Source organism: Thalassophryne amazonica, chromosome 4 (assembly GCF_902500255.1).
Source record: "Thalassophryne amazonica chromosome 4, fThaAma1.1, whole genome shotgun sequence".
Classification (NCBI taxonomy): domain Eukaryota; kingdom Metazoa; phylum Chordata; class Actinopteri; order Batrachoidiformes; family Batrachoididae; genus Thalassophryne; species Thalassophryne amazonica.
Genome location: NC_047106.1, coordinates 5,382,690 through 5,405,952, shown reverse-complemented (window position 1 = coordinate 5,405,952; position 23,263 = coordinate 5,382,690). Strand labels below are relative to the sequence as shown.

Below are 23,263 nucleotides of genomic sequence, written 5' to 3'. Positions count from 1 at the left end.
ACAGTAACGGCAGAATCACACCTTTAGAGAAAGTTCAGAGAGAAGTAAAGGCAGCTTCATGTTTCCGTTTTGTTAACGTTCACTTGGGTTAAAATCCTCTCTCTGCTCCGCGCTCGCTGCGCACTGAACGTGTCGCGCCTGCATTCAGGAATCTCCCTCACCCACCCCCTCCCTCGCAGTCTGCAGCCTGTTAACTCCGCGGCGCACACACACAGGCACAGACACACACACCGACAGCTCCGCATTTTAGACGGCTTTTGAAGAAGATGGCACTGTTTTAATCGGCCATCAGCCTCCTTGTTATTGTCCCGCCTTAAGACGAGAGCGAGGCTGCAGCACAATGACATCAGATTCTGAGTCGTTTTATGCTTTGTGGATAAAATAAATAATTCACGGTAATCGCGAATATGAAAAATAATCGCGAATATGAAAAATACCCACGGCACCCCTGACGATCGATCACGGCACCCTAGGGTGCCGCGGCACCCCGGTTGAGAATCACTGCTCTATAACAACAGACACCTTCAGCTCCACACTGTTTGTGCGCCCCCTGCTGGCCTCATAGAGTAACGCCTCACCTGGTTCCCTGCAGCTTTCGCGGCGGGACACTGCTACAAGCCTTTTGTGAAGTACGGGAACCTGACCAGCAGCGACACCACGTGGGCGCTGGGAGCCGTGGTGGAGTTCGCCTGTGACCCCGGCTACACGCTGGAGCAGGGATCCGTCACCATTGAATGCACGGACGCCGACGACCCTCAATGGAACGAAACCGAGCCGGCCTGCAGAGGTCAGTGTGGGGAAACCAGCACCCCGAATAAAATACTCAGCACACACGGAGTCACACGGAACACACGCAAACAAGCAGTAGAACACAGCGCCTTCAGAGTTGTTTGGGCGTCTTGGTGGCTTCCTTCACTCGTCTCCTTCATACACACTCACTCACTGTTTTGCTCTTTACTGGGTTAAAGCTACAGTTTGTAGGATTTGAGGTTATTTTTTATTATATGTGTCGCTTCATTGATGTGTAATTACATGCAACACCTAACTGATGTGTTATCATGAGTTTAGAATCATCCCTTCATATCTTAAGCTGGCTCCCCTCACAGATGCTGCAGTGTTGATACAGTGACCCAAAAGGGACGAACTTACTCCACCATTCACAATTGACAATGAGGCTGGAAGACTATAAAAAAACAAAACAAAACAAAAAAGGTGAAAGGAAACAAAAGTTTGTCTGGTGACAGAAGCATACAATCTGCAACTTCACCACTGGGGGCACTAAATCCTACACACTGTAGCTTTAACTGAAGTCTTAGTCACCTCCAGACCTTTGATCTGCTGATTTGTTAAAGACATAACGAGGGAATAAAACTCACTTTGACTTCAAATTGTTTTCCTCATTAAAAATGAGAAACAACACACAAAATTCCAAAACCATTTATGACATGTGGACATACGAGGTCTCTTAGAAAACTATCCTCCCTTTTTATTTTTTTAAAAAACTATATGGATTTGAATGACATGCGATTACACCAATCATGCTTGAACCCTCGTGCGCATGCGTGAGTTTTTTCACGCGTGTCGGTGACGTCATTTCCCTGTGGGCAGACCTTGAGTGAGATGTGGTCCAGCCCTCTCGCCTGAATTCCTTTGTTTCACACGCTGCTCGAGACGGCGCGCGTTGCTTTATCAAAAATTTTTCTGGACCTTTGAGGAATATCTGAGTGGACACTATTCGAGAAATTAAGCTGGTTTTCTGTGAAAAGTTTAACGGCTGATGAGAGATTATGGGGTGTTTCTGTCGCTGTAAGGACTTCCCACAGAGCGGGACGTCGCGCAGCGCTTCCAGGCGCCGTCGTCGGCCTGTTTCGACCTGAAAACATCCTAATTTAAGGCTTAATTCACCCAGGATGTCGTGAGAGAACAGAGAAGATTCAGAAGAGGCCGGCATGAGGACTTTATGCGGACATTCCACTGTTTAAGGACATTTTTTAATGAAAGACGTGCGCGCAAATTCACCGAGTCGTTTCCGTGACGACTCGGCAAATCTGTGTGCGCCGCGACAGGAAAAACACCTCCGTGTTGAAAACCATTTGTAAAATTCAGGCGGCTTTTGATGGCTTTCAACAAGTGAGTAACTGAGAAATTGTTTAACAGCTTGGGCATGTTCCAACTTGCCCGTTAAGGTTTCCAACGGAGGTGTTTTTCCTGTCGTGACCCCCCGCGGTCGGGTCCGGCCCGACATGTGACTCTGCCCGCACGTTCTTTCATTACAAAATGTCCGTTAACAATGGAATGTCCGAATAAACTCCTCAAGCCGACTTCTTCTGAAAGTTCTCTGTTCTCTGACGACTTCCTGGGTCAACAGAGCCTGAAATGTGGAAGTTTTCAACTTGAAACGGCGAGACGCTGCCGCCTCGAAGCGCAGATCGCCGTCAGGCACCGTGGACCGTCCTTACGGCGACACTACCAGACCAAAATCTCTCATCAGCCGTTAAAATTTTTACCAAAAACCAGCTGAATTTATCGAATGGTGTCCACTCAGTTGTGCCTTACAGTTTTTGAAAAAATTTTGATCAAACAAAGCAGCAGTCTCTGAGCCATTCCTAAACAATGAAAAAATCGACGAGAGGGTGGGCGACTCCTCACTCAAAGCCTGCCCACAGGCGAATGACGTAACCGACAGGCGTGAAAAAACTCTTGCATGCCCACGAGGGTTCAAGCATGTCTGATGTAATCACACGTGATTCAAATCCATATGGTTTTTGAAAAAAATAATGAGGTCGGATACTTTTCTAATAGACCTCGTAAACAACCTGATCAGAGTTCACTGTGACAGAGTGATCGGAGTTCACTGTGACAGAGTGATCGGAGTTCACTGTGACAGAGTGATCGGAGTTCACTGTGACAGAGTGATCGGAGTTCACTGTGACAGAGTGATCGGAGTTCACTGTGACGGCCTGATCGGAGTTCACTGTGACGGCCTGATCGGAGTTCACTGTGACGGCCTGATCGGAGTTCACTGTGACAGAGTGATCAGAGTTCACTGTGACAGAGTGATCAGAGTTCACTGTGACAGAGTGATCAGAGTTCACTGTGACGGCCTGATCAGAGTTCACTGTGACAGAGTGATCGGAGTTCACTGTGACGGCCTGATCGGAGTTGACTGTGACGGCCTGATCGGAGTTCACTGTGACGGCCTGATCAGAGTTTACTGTGACAGAGTGATCAGAGTTCACATTGACGGCCTGATCAGAGTTCACTGTGACAGAGTGATCGGAGTTCACTGTGACGGCCTGATCGGAGTTCACTTTGACGGCCTGATCAGAGTTCACTGTGACAGAGTGATCAGAGTTCACTGTGACGGCCTGATCAGAGTTCACTGTGACAGAGTGATCAGAGTTCACTCTGACGGCCTGATCAGAGTTCACTGTGACGGCCTGATCAGAGTTTACTGTGACGGCCTGATCAGAGTTCACTGTGACGGCCTGATCAGAGTTCACTGTGACAGAGTGATCGGAGTTCACTGTGATGGTCTGATCAGCGTTCACTGTGACGGCCTGATCAGAGTTCACTCTGACGGCCTGATCAGAGTTCACTGTGATGGCCTGATCAGAGTTCACTGTGACGGCCTGATCAGAGTTCACTGTGATGGCCTGATCGGAGTTTACTGTGACGGCCTGATCAGAGTTCACTGTGATGACCTGATCGGAGTTTACTGTGACGGCCTGAATCGGAGTTTACTGTGACGGCCTGTTCACTGTGTTGGTTTGTTCTGCTGTTTGTCCTCCAGCTGTTTGCAGCGGCGAAATCACAGACTCGGTGGGCGTGGTCCTCTCTCCTAATTGGCCCGAGGCCTACGATAAAGGCCAGGACTGCATCTGGGGAATCCACGTGGAAGAGGACAAGAGGATCATGTTGGACATCAAAGTGTACGTATCGACCTCATGTGACTTTGACCTTTGGGCTGTTTGACTGGAACCGTGACGAGTTCTAATTGATCTCACCCACGGATCAGTGAGTGTCCTCAGCTTCGAGAAACGCCTTGGCGCGGCGTGTAAAACACGACACGCCACTAATGGTGCAGCTCTCAGCGTGTGAATGAGATGCGTGCGGCACACAGACAAAAGGTTAATGAGGTGCAGCAGAGAAAACTAATTACATCAGGGAGGGTTTGTTTGGGAGTCCCGATCCACCCTCCGCCCGGGGTGTGAGGGTGCGAACGAGGATCACGGGCGTGTGTGTCAACTGTGATTGCAGTGCCAAGGTGAAGACACACAGCAGCTCGTGTCGCAGCTCGATACGTCAGTCAGCCGTGGAAAATGGTTAATGAAGCATTTGCATCGTCCGCGGAACAACAGCTGTGCTTCCGTTGTAGCTGTGATGAACGACGTCTCAACACCTTTTCAAAAGTAGTCTGTCAATACAAGTAACTGCTGCTGTTCGTTTCGCAGAGAAATGTGAACCAGGAAATTTGCATAAGTGTTAGCTGGTGACATGAGCATGTGTAATTTTTCTTTTCTTTTTTTCTTGAGTGAATTTTAGTTTGTTTTTAGGTCCAATTTAACATCAGTGGATTCACTCGGGGAGGGTCCTTTGGTCCTAACCTCTATATTATTTGATGGTGTATATTACATTAGTGTACATTTCACACTCTGGGTGTGAAATGTTTAGTTATTCCTCGGCCTCCTTTAGCAGTAATGGTACTTGTAATAAGTGTAGCTTATTCGTAGCTTTGGAGGCCAGGCTGGGCGAATTGGAAATTTGGCTCCGCACTGTGGAAAATTCTACAGCTAGCCAGGCCTCTGTAGTCGGTGCGGACCAAGGTAGCTTAGCCGCCGTTAGTTCCCCTCCAGCAGATCCCGAGCAGCCGGGAAAGCAGGCCGACTGGGTGACTGTGAGGAGGAAGCGTAGTTCTACACAGAAGCCCCGTGTACACCGCCAACCCGTTCACATTTCTAACTGTTTTTCCCCACTCGGCGACACACTCGCCGAGGAACAAACTCGGGTTATTGGCGACTCTGTTTTGAGAAATGTGAAGTTAGCGACACCAGCAACCATAGTCAAATGTCTTCCGGGGGCCAGAGCAGGCGACATTGAAGGAAATTTGAAACTGCTGGCTAAGGCTAAGCGTAAATTTGGTAAGATTGTAATTCACGTCGGCAGTAATGACAACAGCTTACACCAATTGGAGGTCACTAAAATTAACTTTGAATCAGTGTGTAACTTTGCAAAAACAATGTCGGACTCTGTAGTTTTCTCTGGGCCCCTCCCCAATCGGACCGGGAGTGACATGTTTAGCCGCATGTTCTCCCTGAATTGCTGGCTGTCTGAGTGGTGTCCAAAAAATGAGGTGGGCTTCATAGATAATTGGCAAAGCTTCTGGGGAAAACCTGGTCTTGTTAGGAAAGACGGCATCCATCCCACTTTGGATGGAGCAGCTCTCATTTCTAGAAATCTGGCCAATTTTCTTAAATCCTCCAAACCGTGACTATCCAGGGTTGGGACCAGGAAGCAGAGTTGTAGTCTTACACACCTCTCTGCAGCTTCTCTCCCCCTGCCATCCCCTCATTACCCATCCCCGTAGAGACGGTGCCTGCTCCCATGGAAATTGTATGGAAATTGAAGACTTAACAGTATTCCCTGAAAACCCCCTTCTGTCTGATCATTTCTTAATAACATTTACATTTACTCTGATGGACTACCCAGCAGTGGGGAATAAGTTTGATTAGAGTAGAAGTCTTTCAGAAAGCGCTGTAACTAGGTTTAAGGATATGATTCCTTCTTTATGTTCTCCAATGCCATATACCAACACAGTGCAGAGTAGCTACCTAAACTCTGTGAGTGAGATAGAGTATCTCATCAATAGTTTTACATCCTCATTGAAGACAACTTTGGATGCTGTAGCTCCTCTGAAAAAGAGAGCCTTAAATCAAAAGTGCCTGACTCCGTGGTATAACTCACAAACTCGCAGCTTAAAGCAGATAATCCGTAAGTTGGAGAGGAAATGGTGTCTCACTAATTTAGAAGATCTTCACTTAGCCTGGAAAAAGAGTCTGTTGCTCTATAAAAAAAAGCCCTCCGTAAAGCTAGGACATCTTACTACTCATCACTAATTGAAGAAAATAAGAACAACCCCAGGTTTCTTTTCAGCACTGTAGCCAGGCTGACAAAGAGTCGGAGCTCTATTGAGCCGAGTATTCCTTTAACTTTAACTAGTAATGACTTCATGACTTTCTTTGCTAATAAAATTTTAACTATTAGAGAAAAAATTACTCATAACCATCCCAAAGACATATCATTCTCTTTGGCTGCTTTCAGTGATGCCGGTATTTGGTTAGACTCTTTCTCTCTGATTGTTCTGTCTGAGTTATTTTCATTAGTTACTTCCTCCAAACCATCAACATGTCTATTAGACCCCATTCCTACCAGGCTGCTCAATGAAGCCCTACCATTAATTAATGCTTCGGTCTTAAATATGATCAATCTATCTTTATTAGTTGGCTATGTACCACAGGCTTTTAAGGTGGCAGTAAACCACCATTAAAAAGCCATCACTTGACCCAGCTATCTTAGCTAATTATAGGCCAATCTCCAACCTTCCTTTTCTCTCAAAAATTCTTGAAAGGGTCAAATCAAATCAAATCAATTTTATTTATATATCGCTAAATCACAACAAACAGTTGCCCCAAGGCGCTTTATATTGTAAGGCAAGGCCATACAATAATTACGGAAAAACCCCAAAGGTCAAAATGACCCCCTGTGAGCAAGCACTTGGCAACAGTGGGAAGGAAAAACTCCCTTTTAACAAGAAGAAACCTCCAGCAGAACCAGGCTCAGGGAGGGGCAGTCTTCTGCTGGGACTGGTTGGGGCTGAGGGAGAGAACCAGGAAAAAGACATGCTGTGGAGGGGAGCAGAGATCAATCACTAATGATTAAATGCAGAGTGGTGCATACAGAGCAAAAAGAGAAAGAAACACTCAGTGCATCATGGGAACCCCCCAGCAGTCTAAGTCTATAGCAGCATAACTAAGGGATGGTTCAGGGTCACCTGATCCAGCCTTAACTATAAGCTTTAGCAAAAAGGAAAGTTTTAAGCCTAGTGTAGGGTAGTTGTAAAACAGCTAACTGATCATCTGCAGAGGAATGGTCTATTTGAAGAGTTTCAGTCAGGGTTTAGAATTCATTATAGTACAGAAACAGCATTAGTGAAGGTTACAAATGATCTTCTTATGGCCTCAGACAGTGGACTCATCTCTGTGCTTGTCCTGTTAGACCTCAGTGCTACTGCTGCCCCAACCAGTCCCAGCAGAAGACTGCCCCTGCCTGAGCCTGGTTCTGCTGGAGGTTTCTTCCTGTTAAAAGGGAGTTTTTCCTTCCCACTGTCGCCAAGTGCTTGCTCACAGGGGGTCGTTTTGACAGTTGGGGTTTTTCAGTAATTATTGTATGGCTTTTGCCTTACAATATAAAGCACCTTGGGGCAACTGTTTGTTGATTTGGCGCTATATAAATAAAATTGATTTGATTTAATACATTCCGTGGTGGCTGCATGAAATTAACAATGTTTCTCAATGTTCAATTGCAAGGAATTTATGGATTCCATCATCTACAGTCCATAATATAATCAATATAATAATATAATTAATATATAAACTTTCTACACGTAAACAGTACGGCTGAAAACCAACATTGAACGCCTGTGACCTTTGATCCCTCAGGCGGCACTGCATTAAAAACCGACATCATTGTGTAAAGGATCTCACCGCGTGGGCTCAGGAACACTTCAGAAAACCATTGTCAGTTAACACAGTTCGTCGCTACATCTACAAGTGCAAGTTAAAACTCAACCATGCAAAGCGAAAGCCAAACATCAACAACATCAAGAAATGCCGCCGCCTTCTCTGGGCCCGAGCTCATTTGACATGGACAGACGCAAAGTGGGAAAGTGTGCTGTGGTCTGATAAGTCCACATTTCAAATTGTTTTTGGAAATCATGGACACCGTGTCCTCTGGACAAAAGAGGAAAAAGACCATCCAGATTGTTACCAGTGCAAAGTTCAAAAGTCAGCATCTGTGATGGCACCATCAATGCTGAAAGGTACATCCAGGTTTTGGAGCACCACATGCTGCCATCCAAGCAACATCTTTTTCAGGGACGCCCCTGCTTATTTCAGCAAGACAATGCCAAGCCACATTCTGCACGTGTTACAACAGTGTGGATTCGTCTAGACTGGCCTGCCTGCAGTCCAGACCTGTCACCCATTGAAAATGTGTGGCGCATTATGAACCCCAGACTGTTGAACAACTGAAGTCGTACACCAAACAAGGATGGGAAAGAATTCCACCTACAAAGCTTCAACAATTACTGTCCTCAGTTCCCAAATGCTTATTGAGTGTTGTTAGAAGGAAAGGTGATGTAACACAGTGGTAAACACACCACTGTCCCAGCTTTTTTAAAACGTGTGGCAGCCATTCATTTCAAAATGAGCAAATATTTGCACAAAAACAATAAAGTTTATCAGTTTGAACATTAAATATCTTGTCTTTGTGGCGTATTCAATTGAATATAGGTTGAAGAGGATTTGAAAATCATTGTATTCTGTTTTTATTTACATTTTACACAACGTCCCAACTTCATTGAAATTGGGGTTGTGAGAGTGAGTTTAAAAAAAAAACGTCACGAAAATTTTAATCATTTTGTGACGGGAGCACAGAAATAAAACGTGAATCTGTTGACATACACCATTAATCACCTTTAATTGTATTGTTGCCTATAAATCTGTTGAATTGAAAATTAACAAATAATGGTAATTTACAATAATTAAATAGTTTTTTTTTTATTGTCACACTTTTGTAACATAACTTAACTTATTTAGTGCACCATATAGCTTACTACAAATATAAAACAACTACAACATGATCTCCTTAATACTAGAACTAGTGGGAAGTTCCCGATTCACTCACATACTTAATTCTATAATCTCTTACGATATTTTGAAATGTTAACTTTAGAGAATTGTGAGAAGCAAATTCATGCTGACCACCAATCATAAGCTGTCTTAATGTGGCTAGTTAGCATGCAGCTACCACAAACACGCCACAGTGTGTTGTTTAACTCAACAAAGGTTTTGTCTTACTTTTTGGCTTTGTAATGTTAGATATTTGCATGTGATGATTTGCACCACAAGTCAATCACCAATGATACAAATTCAAAGACTAATGTGGTGTTTGTGTTGACAGCGGGGAAAACGGCCAACCGCTTGTTCTGGTCGGAATACTGCGTAATTCTATGGTAACGGAATTACAATGACAGCAACATCTGGCTGTATTTTAGCTTACCTTTAAAAAAAAAATGTTCTGATTGCAATATGATGCTACTGCCACCTGCAGCAGCAAACCGTGACAGAAATGTTATAATGCAAATTTTGGTAGGTAATTATTCACTTCAATTATTCAACAAAACCAGGAAAGTTTTCTGGTGCTGGTTGTTGGTGAGTTTTGTGATGCCATTTTACAGCCATATTGTTCCAAATGTAAGACACCCCTGATTCTAAGATATAACATATTGTTCCAAAAAGACTTTGTGAAGACAAAATCTTGTTTTGATAAATAAAGAAAACATTTTTGTTTGAAAATGATGCCAATCAAAATAGCCTTAATGGGCAGCTCCCTGTGTTTTTTTTAAACCACATGCTGACACACTATGGCTTGTAGGGCTATATTAAGGGCTCAACAACTTATAACATTAGCCACTGTCACATCATATTTCTTGGCTGCTTGAAAGTTGTTTGATGACTCTGTTGTGTTTATCACCATGAGCTAAAAGTTTGCATAATAACTTTAGTTCAACCCTAACCCTAACCCTCAGTTCTTGGTTACCTTTCCTGATTTTTCAGGTGGATCTCTGCAACACTGTAAACTAGTAAGAGGGTTGGATCACTTGGTCACTTCAGTCTCAAGGGCAGACTTGTTTCTTAAGTATTTGGTGCCTCCTAATGTTGCAGATGGATATATTATATGTAAAAATCTAGATCCTGAATATAAGGTGACCTCATTTTTAAAGCATACACACACAGACACACACACACACACACACACACACACCATCTCATATTTGGAACAGTAGGGTAACTCTTTGTCTGGCTCTGTTTGCACCAAACAAAGTGTATCACTGAACATCCTGAGTTAAAAAAAATCACACCATAACCTGGACTAAATAAATAAATAAAATTTCAAATTATCATAAACCAGAAATTTTAAGTATTTGTCGAGGTAACCTTCTCCAGTGGTTCAAAAAGTCAAGAGGCACCAAGTCAAATAAATTAAAACAAACTGAGTGACTGAAAGCAGCTTTTGTGTCAGTTATAAAATCAGAGCAGCAGGGATGTGATGTATGAGAGCACACATATACATACGAATAAGAAGTAGACCAAAATAAACTGTGGTCCAGTTTCCAGAGGAGTTCCGATTGGGAAAACCCAAAAAGTACTGAAGCTCCTTGCTGTGAAGACGTGCTGACGTCTCAGCCTGCAGAAGAAGCTTATCGATAACAGACGTTCTTCCAGAACTCTTGAGGATTCACACGTACACATTGTGCACAGACACCTGTGCACGTGTGCACAGATCCAGATCTGCTGTTCCATCTGCGTGGTAGCAGAAGCAACATTATCGCTCGCGTACATCAAATGGCTTTTATGGATGGCCTTGAAATGAAAGATGAGGGAGCGAGCATAATGTGTGATGAATGTGGACATAATGGAAAAAAAAAAAAAAAAAGATTAAAAGGAAAAAAAACATCCTGCAGTAGATCTTTCTGAGTTTTGGAGGAACCGACAGGTAAATCCAAACTGATAAAATGAGTATATAGAACATTAACTAACGATTATTTTATATCAGGTTTTTTTTAGTCTATTAAATCTCATAATGTAGATTAAATTTATTATCATAATTTATCAAACCCAGGAGAGCTATTTTTAAATTAATTTTGTCATGGCCAAAGTCACATAAAAAATGTGCACTTTGACTTTGCTAGAAGTTCTAGTGTTGTTCCTTCAAAACTAATATGATGCAGTTTTTTGTTTTGGTTTCAGAAAAATTATGCAGATAATTGCTAAATTTTGCTTAATTGTAATTTTGACATTTTTGAAAAAATCTCACATGGTGTGTGTGTGTATTGTTAGATTTCTGACTGAGTGTAAAATGAAAATGTGACATAAAGGGGCAAGGAGTGACCAATCACGACAGGAGACCAGCACAGGTGTCAAAGCGTCTCCCAACTCGTGGAGGATCTGAAGAACTGGACGGGATTTAGTCTCCCGTTTTTAAGGGCTTCATAACATGAAGATTGTCGTCATTCTGTCATACATAGGAAACGGTGTGAAGCTGTTTTACAGTAAAGGACACGTCCAAACATTTTCTTCCTCTTATCGCAGCTCCACAAGAAGAAAAAATGATAAAGTGAAAAACTGGGCTCAAATGTGTTGGCAGCTGCTCCTGAGGGGAACGAGGCCAAACTCAGCCCTGTTTTTCAAATTGAACTAAATCAAATTAGTGTCACAGAATGGAGCTGGTGATTGATTTTTCTCTACAGATGCACTGCAGAGCTGCACAAAGCCGTGTTTGGCTTAATCACAACAAATTTGACGCCAGCCGGCAGCGTTTCTCAATCCGCCGCGCTCTCTGAGCAGGTGAGAGGCTTTATCCATTAACAATCAAATAAACAAGGATGAGCAGCGTGCTGGTTTCTCTCTGCCTGTGAGGACCCGAGCTGTCCGCCTTCACGAGGACAAAAACTCCACTCAAGGATGACGAGATTTTTCCATACATTACTCAGAACGAAACGAGCCGATCCAGTCTGTGCAGAGATCACACCTCCACGGGAACAAGACTCTGTTTCAGTAGGATGACGATGCTACATAGAAAACAGGCACATTCCAGGATACACGCTAAATATTATTTCCACGAGCAGAAATGAGCACAACTGACACAGACAGTGAGGTAGATTGGTGGTAATAGCAACGGTTTGAGTGGCGGTAATTGTGCAGGTCGGTGACTTGGAATGGCATAAACCATTTGATTGGTTGAGGTCAATTTGAAGTGTCAAAGGGGTTTAAAAGAACAGTGCAGAAGGAAGAAGAAGAAGAAGAGGAGGATGTGGCTGTCATTCAGATGTGTTTAGATGATCTGGGTATCTGGCTCTGAGGAATACAGCAGCTGTGTGGACCTCTGGTATCTCCTGCCTGGAGGTTGGTTGTGAGCCTTCATGATGCTGAGGGACCTCTCGATGCACTGTGCATCATAGATGGTCTGAAAGGATGGGAGAGCAGTTCCCATGGTGCTCCCAGCTGTAAGGACTTGAAGCTGGAGGCCTTGCAGTTCCAAAGCAGTGGAGCAGGTCATAGGGGTCACCTTCTTCACATACCACTTCCTGTGGTATCTGAAGATGCTGAGCTTTCCTTGATAATGTGGTAAGATGAGGATCTGCATGGTTCTCAGGCCAGTGCTTGTGTGGTTACACATCCACCACCACATGATGGAATCATCATTGGTCGCCACCCAAGCAGACAACTGTTCCATCGCCACTTCCTGAACACAGCAGTGTACCTGCTACAGCCATGTGATACGTGGCTCCTGGGGTGCTCAGGCTTGTAATAAACCTGGACTACAATCTGGGCTTAAATGACTTCCTGGACTCAGCAATCAGAAATGTGCCTGTAAAGCGGAAAGAATTGTAGAGAAAGATCACTTACGTCGGTAGTGACATTCATGTCTCTGGTGCTTCCTGTCTTACTGTGTGGGACTTGGAGTCTAACCAGTGGCCTAAGGAGATGACTGGATGCCTTTGGTACCGAGGCGCTTTGGAGGACCCTTGACTTTGTATGAAACGAGCGGTTACTTACTGAGACTGGGATGAGGAGGATCACTTGCATTTTGAGGGATCATCAGCTACGACATTTGGGCCATGTGGTGTGTGTCTCTGCTCTGCACGGGTTTCCTCTGTATACTCTGGTTTCAAGAAGATCCACTGTGGATCTGCTGTGGTGACCCTGAGGGACTGGGACCAACTGGAACCGTTCTGCAGATACATGGCAGCAGTTTGTCCTCAGAAGATTCTAAAGACACCAGTGTGTGCGTTAAACAAACGTCCACACGAGACAAATGACTCTGCCAGTGGAAAGACAAACACTATACCTCAGTAACAAACTCATATTCCTTTAATTTCTCTGTTTCGAAATAAAAGCAGGATTAAAAGAGACATTTCACCTCGGGGGTCTACCGTGTCGATTCTATCCACGGCTCTTGAACCTTTGATTTTCACACAATCCCATAGTGATTAATAGCTCAATCTCAGGCTTGCTAATGAGTTTTATCAGGACCCACTGGTGATTAATTAGCAACAGCAAAGAGCATGTCACTGCTTTATTCTGACTAAGTTATTTCTTCCACGCTCCAAATCTCCACTCTGCAAGAGTTCAGCCCTAGGTGACGGCTTCAGGTTTGTAGCCGTGAACATCGCGGCCACGTCAGCACGTGTAACCTCCACCGTCACTGTGAAACAGTCATCTCCAAAGATGGGAACGGCGCTGCTAGTCAGCACGATCATTGCACTCATCCACTCTTTGGAAAAGCTGCAAGAGATTTTAGTGATGTGTGCAAAGGGGAAGCAGACCCAAAGTACCAGCTTCAAATTAGAAAATACTCAACGACCAGCGTGGAATCATTTTTTGGGTTTTGTAAATATGTTGTTGGATTCTTAAAGTTCTTGAATCCAAAGCCATTTTTGACCAAACTGTGCCACTTAAGGGAACTAAATGACTCTTATAGTCAACCCAAAACTGTATCCTGGCTGGGGTGGACGGTAATAATGGTACTACCGTATCTTGGAGTATCCAAAAATATAGTGGCTTAAAAAAATCTGCTGTGCAGTGTGCAGCATTAAATAGAGTTTTAGCGAGGACTGAACATCCTGTTTCAAAGTTAGCAGGAGAAGCGAGTTGTTGGATGTAGGTGTGGTTTCTGACATCACACCTGGATGTGGACCAGGCTTGATGTTCACAGGCTCCAGCCAGAAGCTTCTCCACCTATTTGTTGTTGTTTCATTGTGTGAAAAATAATCATTATTGTACATGGCATCTTCAATAGAAGAAATTCACTCATTCATGGATACATTCATTTTCTGCCGCTTGTCCGCGTCCGGGTTGCGGTGGCCTGCATAAATGGCAGAGAATGAATGAATGAAGGGATTTCTTATGTAGAAGATGCCATGCACAATAATGCCAGTATACTCTTTGGCACCAGGTCTCTTTGCAGGATCCTTGGGTACCCCTGGAACAACTTTGTGTCAAATTAACGATTACTTAGAGAGACTCAGATGAGGCGGATCATCAGCTACAGCATTTTGGCCGTGACTGAACATTGTCTATATTTCCCTATGTTTCACCCGCTGTGGCACCTATATGGTTATTTTAGACATGTAGGGATGGACTGATTACCTGCATGGGTGGTTGCCATGCAGGACCCAAGGCAGTTCTGTGGTGTTGTGGAAGCTCTCAGGTGTGACTGGACTTTTACATGAACCCATAGGGTCAGTTACAGGGAAACTGGTTATCAAGATCTAAATCTGTGATGTGGTGATGAGGCTGAGGACCAGCGGTCCATGTTTATGCACTGGAGGCAAGTTTGAGTGGGGGTGTATCCAAAATGTGTTGAATGACATTTGGAACAATGATCACTGATATTAGAGCAACAGCGAGGTGCAGATTGAAATGCTAACTTTATCCTCTGCGTTTTTCTAGGTTAAACATTGGGAAGAATGACCTGGTGACCTTCTATGATGGTGATGACCTTACAGCCAAGGTGTTGGGTCAGTACGGAGGAACAAAGTCCCACTTTAAGCTGTACACCTCCACTGCAGATGTCACCATCCAGTTCCAGTCCGACCCTGCTACCAATATCTACGGATATGGCAACGGCTTTGTCGTCCATTTCTTTGGTAAGATATTGAACTAACTCATTAACGCATTTGGTGATTTGGGGCCGTGGCTCAGCAAAGATCAGAGGTTTCCTGAAGTTTAGTTGAGGCAACTGGACTTCTTGTTGAGCTGTGAAAAGTGGCTTCATTAGTCTTAAGTCATCAGACGGATGAAGTCACGTGGATGAGTGGCGAAACGTTTCCCAACTCAACAAGAAGTCTGAACCAACAAGAAGCTTCTGGTCGTCACCTGCATGACTGAGAACCTACGCAGAGTTCTTTAGCCAGTGTTGAAATGTTCTACTCCATATTCTAGACAAATTTGTGCTTTTGGTTTTGCCACAGTACTGATTCATTACACGTTAGAATGAATCAAATACTTTGAGAAAATCAACACAGGCTACAAAGAAACATTGCCAATATTCACGATTGCCTTCGATTAGTACTCCCAGAGGTAGGATGCAGTTGATGGTTGACTTCATGGGTGTGAAGCTAGACTGTTCTGGTCACTGAGCAGTGAGGAGCTGGGACTGAATCCACTTAAGACTAATCCTCGTAAGCACCTTTACTGGCACAGCGAGCACTTAATTACTGCAGTTCTGGTGATCACAGTTCCCTTTCCAGAGTTGGACCATGAGTCTTCCAGTCAGTAGAGATGATACATGTGTCAGACAAAGACTCTTTGCAATGCCAAGAGACAATCATCTCCACCTGTCCAGAGTAGTTCAGATCCCTGAAGATTTTCTCACCCTCAGCTGTTTCACTTCCTTTGTGATCTCACTAATATTTAGCAGTTTGCAGTAGACTGGAGGATCAGCAACCAGAACCCTGGCAATGGAGATGTCTAAAATCCTGGCTAATTATCCAGCTGCCATATATAAGCACATAGACATGTCCTCCTCCGATTATCTAAGCCAGCAGGTCTCAAACAGGTCCTCAGGTTCCACCTAATAATAATAATAATTGTCATGTGGCAGAACAGGGCAAGGTAGAAAAGTGTAGATCAAGTGGAAGTTGAAGACTGGTTAGAGAACCACTGGCCTCCCTTCATCCCCTCTCGCCTGTCTCCTGAGTCTCCATCTCCATTCTGACCACAAAGATCCCATCTGGGCTCCAGAAGGTGCAGGCAAGATACAGTGAGGTGGATCCCTCAGAGTCCATCTCACCTCTGTGTGAAGAACATCTCCACCTACTTCTGTTCTCCTTCTAATTAATCTACCCAATGCAATCACCTTTCTAATTACCCGTCACAGGGACGTGGTACTCGCTCGTGAAACTGTAAAATTCTGTGGACTCTGGAACTGCAAGTCGGTGATCTTGGTCTGAATAACATGACATCAGGATGGCTGTATTCTGTTTTGGTGGTGGTAGGAGACCTAAAAGTGGAAGCAGTAAGTGTCCCTGATGTTGGCGAGGTCTTCCATCAGTGCAGCACCTCTTCATCGTCAGAACACTACAAACTGATAAGACGTAATGAATTCAGAGGGAAGTAAAGGCAGCAGAATACAGATGAACGAGAGAGATGGAACAAAAGCACAAACAACTTTTCTTACAGTCTTTTCATGAATCTCATTGGTGAAGTGTAAAAGTGGACTCGGATGGTAGAAGGTTTTGCTTTTCTGCTGCCCAGTGCAGTTACTTTGGGGTTTGTCCAAACTAATCTTGAAGGCAGAGGATTTGGTTCTGGTGGCCAGAGGTCTGAAAGGCTTTTCCACCACACGAGGGCATCCTGAGAACCAAACTGGGGAGCAAATTACCTGGTTGGCACATAATTAGTGTTTTCACTAGGAAGTAAGTCCTGCGTAGGTCCTGAGGTGCCAGTGTCTTTCCCCTGGTACCCCGGACGGGCTGTCAGTCCATCGCTGGTTACTTACCCAGTCAAACCAGTACACGTTTATATCGGGGCGGACAGTGACGACGCAGATGAAGTGTCTTGTCCAAGGACCCAGTCCGGTACTGTGACCAGGAATCAAACCCAGGTCCACATATTGGAAGCAACAACTCCTGTCCTACTGAGACCCCCATTTTAAACGGTAACCAGACACTTGAAGAACTTTACGATGATGCCTCACTTTCACACACACACACACACACACACACACACACACACACACACACACACACACACACACACACACACACACACACACACACAGATGTCACAGTGCTGTCATCCAGGTTGCTCAACTGCACATTAGGAGCAACTTGAGGATTATAGACGTTGCCCAAGGGCACTTTGTTTTTTTCCAGACTGACAGGGATTTCAACCCTGGATTCTCTGGTCTCAAACCTATGGCCTTAATGACTGTTTTCACCTGGACTTTATTTAATTATTGAGTGGCACAGACAGAACCCACTTGATGTTCAATTATTTGTCATGTTTTGTAAAAAAAACTTTTCTTTTCTTGTTTTTATGTTTGTTTTCTCTCATTTTTATATTTTACCGGCGTCGCTGAAGGCAGAGCTGTTCTAAGAAATGTTAGACTTTGAATGTGTGTGTTCAACGTGTACACAGTATTTTGACAAAGACTTTGTGGATACACAAGGACAGGTTTGATGGACGAGTGTTCGTTCTAATTGTGTCCAGCGGGGGATTGAGCCTTTGAAACCTTGTGGATGCTGTAGTTGGACAGAGACATCAGCACAAATTGGGTTCCAGCGTCTGGTGTTAAAATAGAGTCCTTTATCTGCATCGTCTCCCGGACTGGTGTCCTGTCCAGGGGGCGTCGTATCTGTGGATAAACTCTGACCTGATGGACTTCAGGACGTGTGTAGGAATGAATCCAGCTTCTGCCTGATAACTGCTGTTAGAGTCCACCCTCTCGACCCTTTGCCAGGTTCCCTGATTCCAGCAGACTTGAACCTGTAAATATCTGCTTTTTAATTTCCAGAACCCTGATGGGTAGCTTGTTGGCGTATGCTTACCTCCAAACCAGAGGGTCTCCAGTTTGAGACCACGCCTGTCTGTTCTCCTTGGAGGTGCACCAGGAAGACAGAATTAAACACTGCTGTTTACTTTTGTGCATCTCTCCATTTGTAACTGTTGCTGTGGTTCTGGTTTCCTTCAGGATCGACGGTTGGTGCCTTCAGAAAATGATTCAACACGATGGAGAGTTTTGTCTTCAGTCTGTGAGAGACGAGCCACAAACTGTTAGAAAAAGTGAAGGCGGCCCTCAGTAAACTATCACAAATTCAAAGGATATCTTCTGAGAACCATAAACATGCTCATTTGGTTTTTTGTCAATGGCTGAAATGTGAGATTAGATGCATTTTTCCATGGCTGGAACAATAAGGGAATTTCCACTAAAATCTGTGACATTTTACACTCTTGAACATTTTGTTTCTTGGGCTTTTCTCGTCTCATTTCCTGTGTTTTTCTTCCCCCTCACGCTTTGGCTCCTGCAGAAGTTGCTCGAAATGACACCTGCCCCGAGCTTCCGGAGATCTCAAACGGCTGGAAGAGCACATCTCACCCTGAGCTGGTTCAGGGCACTGTGGTGACCTACCAGTGTTACCCGGGTTATCAGCTGGTGGGCGCAGAGCTGCTCATGTGCCAGTGGGACCTCACCTGGAGCGGCGACCTTCCAGCCTGTGAGAGAGGTGAGTAGAAATTCAGCGCTGCCATGCCGTCCGCTTGAGATGGAAAAGCAGCTGCAAGCTGTGTTCATGCAGAGAGCGTGAACACACACACACACACACACACACACACACACACACACACACACACACACACACACACACACACACACACACACACACACACACACACACACCTGCTGAACACAGAGTGAACACATCAATCTTAAAATTTATTTCTAACTCCCTTTACAGCAGCCAGACGGTGTCCAAAGTGTTTTACAGTGAAATCAAAAATAAAAAATTCACAAAAATAAAACAACAGAGTTAAAACAGCTCATAAAACCAAAGCGTAGCACAGCGCCACCAGGTGGTGGTAAACAAGTTACCTCCTGATTTACAAGGTAACTTGTTTTACGGTCTGGGTTCAGATACTGCAAAAACACCATCACCCCAGAGTTTGCATTTTGACCTCAGAACATCTAAAGTCGACCAGATGCTGTGATGTCCAACTATAAGTGAGGAGAATTAAAATTTCAGACAAGTAAGATGATGCAAGAACATGAATAGCTTTAAAAACAAACATTAAAATCAATCCTAAAATAAACTGGAAGCCAGTGGAGTGAGTAAAGTACAGGAGCAATGTGCTCACTTTTGGAAGTGTTTGTTAAAAGACAAGCAGCAACATTTTGCACAAATTGGAGGCGTCCAAGAGAATACGGGTTAACACCAGCATAAAGTGCATCACAGTCATCAAGTCTGGAGCTGATGAAAGCATGAATGACCGTCTACTGAAACAACAGGACTGTAATCAAAAGGCATAGCTGGAAAAACTTGCTTTGACAACAGAGTTTATCTGCTGATTAAACCTCAGACAGCTGCCAAATATCACTCCCAAATTCTTGGCAGCTGGTTTTAAATAATTAGCCAGAACACCAAAATTTGACTGTACAACATTTGGCATGCCAGAATGTCCAAAAACAATAGTCTCTGTTTTACCATCATTCAGGTAAAGGATATTTTTGGGACAAACAATGATTTACATCATGAATACAACTAAATAATGATGGCAAAGCATCGCTCCCATTAGTCCTCATTGGCAAATAGATTTGAAGATCATCTGCATAACAGTGAAAGGACAGACTGTGCTTGGCTATAATTGACCACAATGGCAACATGTACAATGAAAATAGAATAGAACCAAGAAAGAACCCTGTGGCACTCCACAACAAAGAGGAGCATTTGATGAAGAGAGGTCACCGATCATATTAAAAAAAAATCCTCTCTACCAAACCACTTCAGTACAGTACCATGATTGTCAAGAAGATGTTCTAACTGGGAAACAAGTACTGTGTGATCCATCATGTCAAAGGCTGCGTGAGGTCCAACAGAACCAGCACAGCAGGATTCCCTGCATTCACAGACAGAGTGATGTGATTATCAACTTCTAAAAGTGCTGACTCTGTGCTGTGTCATGATTTAAATCCAGATTGCAATTTTTCAAGGATGTGATTGTCTTCTAAAAATGTCTGTAACTGTATAAAAACAACCTTTTCTAAAACCTTAGAGAGAAATGACAGACAGACAGGTCTGAAATTAGATATAAATGACGAGTCAATGTCAGGTTTTTTAAGAAGGGGTCGAACCACAGCACGTTTAGAAGCAGCTGGAACAGACCCTGAGACAAGATAAAAGTTAGGAGACCGGACAGAAAACCTCTTTCATCACCTTAGCTGGAACAACAACCAAAGGACAACCTGTAGATTTTGTGTGTTTCTTGACCTCACTGAGGGACAAAAGAGAGACGGACTCAGTCTGCTCATGCACAGCAGAATGTGCATGAGAACAGACAGTTCAACATGACATTATGATCAGCATTCTGTCTGACTGAGGCTTTATCAATGAATAACTGAAGAAACCCCTCACAGGTGGTGGACGTAGCGTCCATCAGAACAGAGGGACACGGCTTTACAACTGAGCAGAAGTTGTTAACTTTAGTCGAGCCCGTAGGTCTTGGTTTGTAGCAGATTCTTCTTTCTTGGACGACAGCCTCTCAGTCCATGTTGAGGTAAAAGTGATGTATCTGTAGATGGTTACACTGGGGTTCCAGCGACTTCCAATTTATGACAGTCCAGTTCCTTGGAGGTTCCTGACCATTCAAACCAATTTACTCTCATTTGATGGTGAACAATTGGGTCTTCTCACCAGCAGTACCACTTCCCAATAACTTGTGTCCAATTGTTTGAGCTGACATTGTTTAGAAATGGCTCTCAGAGACATTCCAGATGTTCATCTTTCCTTCTCAGACCTGCACTGAGATCCGTGGACTTTCCCTTGTACTGTGTGCTGGTCAGTCCAGTGAGTCCAGTCGGTCAAATGCTTTTTGATGTTAGCATGGAGAAGCAGATAGTAACAATTATCATCATATCAAAACAAAAAAATCCACACAACCTGAACGCTCAATTTTCAATTTCTTTTCATTTATATAGCGCCAAATCACAACAAAGTTGCCTCAAAGCGCTTTCACATAGGTAAGGTCTAACTTTACCAACCCCAACAGCAACAGTGGTAAGGAAAAACTCCCTCTGAGGAAGAAACCTCAAGCAGATCAGACTCAAAGGGGTGACCCTCTGCTTGGGCCATGCTACAGACATAAATTACAGAACAATTCACGGACAAATATACAAGAAATGCTGTTGGTGCACAGGACAGGAGGATCACCAACACGAACACACCTCCCATCTCTGCATGGAGCTGCACCTTAAACAGAGAAAAAACAGAATCAGGCATCAGAAAGACAAAAAAATGCTGTATAATTTGCCAGCATTAAACAACAAGAAAAACAGAGAAATACTAAGGTGATCGCCGGCCACTAGCCCTAAGCTTCACTAAAACACCCAGAATTTAGGTAAAGTTGAGGCCGCAGCCCGCTCCAATTACTAATAAATGAAGTAAAAGAGTAAAAAGCGTAAAACAAAACTGTACCAGTATGCTAGCAATATGAAAGGGAAAATAAGTGCGTCTTAAGTCTGGACTTGAAAATATCTACAGAATCTGACTGCTTTATTGACGCAGGGAGATCATTCCACACAACAGGGGCATGATAAGAGAAAGCTCTGTGACCTGCAGACTTCTTATTCACCCTAGGGACACAAAGTAGTCCTGCACCCTGAGAACGTAAAGCCCGGGCCGGTACGTAAGGTTTAATTAGGTCAGCTAGGTAGGGAGGTGCCAGTCCATGAATAATTTTATAGGTTAGTAGCAGAACCTTAAAATGTCATCTCACTGGGACAGGAAGCCAGTGAAGAGACGCCAAAATGGGTGAATGCATTGCCGAAATCATAATGCATCCAAAATTTCCATAAATGATTTGCAGAGGGGATCAAAACGCTTATTTATATGAATGTTAAAGTCACCAATGATCAGAATGTTATCTACACTAGTTGACAAGTTAGAGATGAACGCACCAAATTCATCTAAGAATTCAGAATGTGGGCCAGGAGGCCTATATACAGTGACAAAGTAATACGACTGATTTTTATTCTTCTGACCTTGGCAATGTCAAGGATCAAGGATCAAGGATCAAGGAAATTTTATTGTCATATGCACAGAACAGAAGAACTTTCCTGCACAATGAAATGTGGCTACTGCATTTAACCCATCCTATTTGCCAGTAGGAGCAGAGGTCGCCATTAGGCGCCCGGGGACCAGCTCCAGATGTACATCCCTGCCTTGGTCAACAGCAGGGCTGAGCAAACCAACACCGACCCATAACAAACAACACACATAACACACAACACATAGGCCGGCCCGGTACATAAAACATATATATGAAGCAAAACACGAGGGAAAAGGAGAAGAAAAAAAAACCCTCATAGCCGCTGCATTACACAGCGGCAATGAGGAAAAAAAAAAATCCCATCAGCACAAAAACAATAATCACAGAGACAAAACAAGGACACAGGACGACAACCGAGATTTGAAAGGACCAGTTTATCAGAACACTCCGGAAGGCAGCCAGTTTCGGCGCCATCGATGGCCTTGTTCGACAGTCTGGGGGGGAAGGGAACAGCCCTGCGCAGGCTGAGAAAGTCCTGGACAGTCCACAGTTCACGTCAGAGCTGGAGAAGCTGAGGGGAGGGGGGAAGACCAGGGAGCGAGGCATAAGAGTGTTGTTCTTCTGAGGAGGTATCTTATCACAGTGACCTTGAAGTGCAGCTGTATTTGGGGAAGCCAAATGAATAGCCAGATTAACAGACGCCTGAAAGATTCCACAGTTCTGAGAACAGAGTGGCTCCCAATGCATCTGAAATGTAGAATCTGGTCTTCACAGACGGTCATAGCGGGTTTCCAGGGCTGCAATCTTCCTAGAGATGTCATCCAATGCGCGGTTAACCCCCGCCGACTGCGCAGCCACTGCCTTCCCAATCGAATCAATCATATAGGGCAGCTTGGAATGACCAATCAAAGCTGCTTCCACATTCTTGATTTTCCGGTAAACCAGCAAGTGCCCCGCTCCACACATCAGAAAGCCGGTCACCACCAAGCCGAATATGTACACATCTTCAACGTCCTCCACAGAAAGCATGTAAAGGCACATGACCTGCCATCTCCTCCACGAGTCCATCACGTAACCCATCACATGCGTCCCAGCAGGACAGGTCGGGTCCTCCGCTCCCGAAGATCTTGTAGAAAAAATAGTGTCAATTGCGTTCA

General features: G+C 44.1%; 1 protein-coding gene across 1 annotated transcript in view; it reads left to right on the top strand.

Annotated features, from left to right (window-relative positions):
- The window catches only part of LOC117509313 (seizure protein 6-like), a 458,377-nt gene that overhangs the window by 395,328 nt on the left and 39,786 nt on the right, over window positions 1-23,263 (top strand). Inside the window, exons 10-13 of the mRNA XM_034168976.1 lie at window positions 593-787; window positions 3,794-3,932; window positions 14,796-14,992; window positions 18,377-18,571. Coding sequence (XP_034024867.1) covers window positions 593-787; window positions 3,794-3,932; window positions 14,796-14,992; window positions 18,377-18,571 — 726 coding nt within the window. The remainder of the gene's footprint in view (window positions 1-592; window positions 788-3,793; window positions 3,933-14,795; window positions 14,993-18,376; window positions 18,572-23,263) is intronic.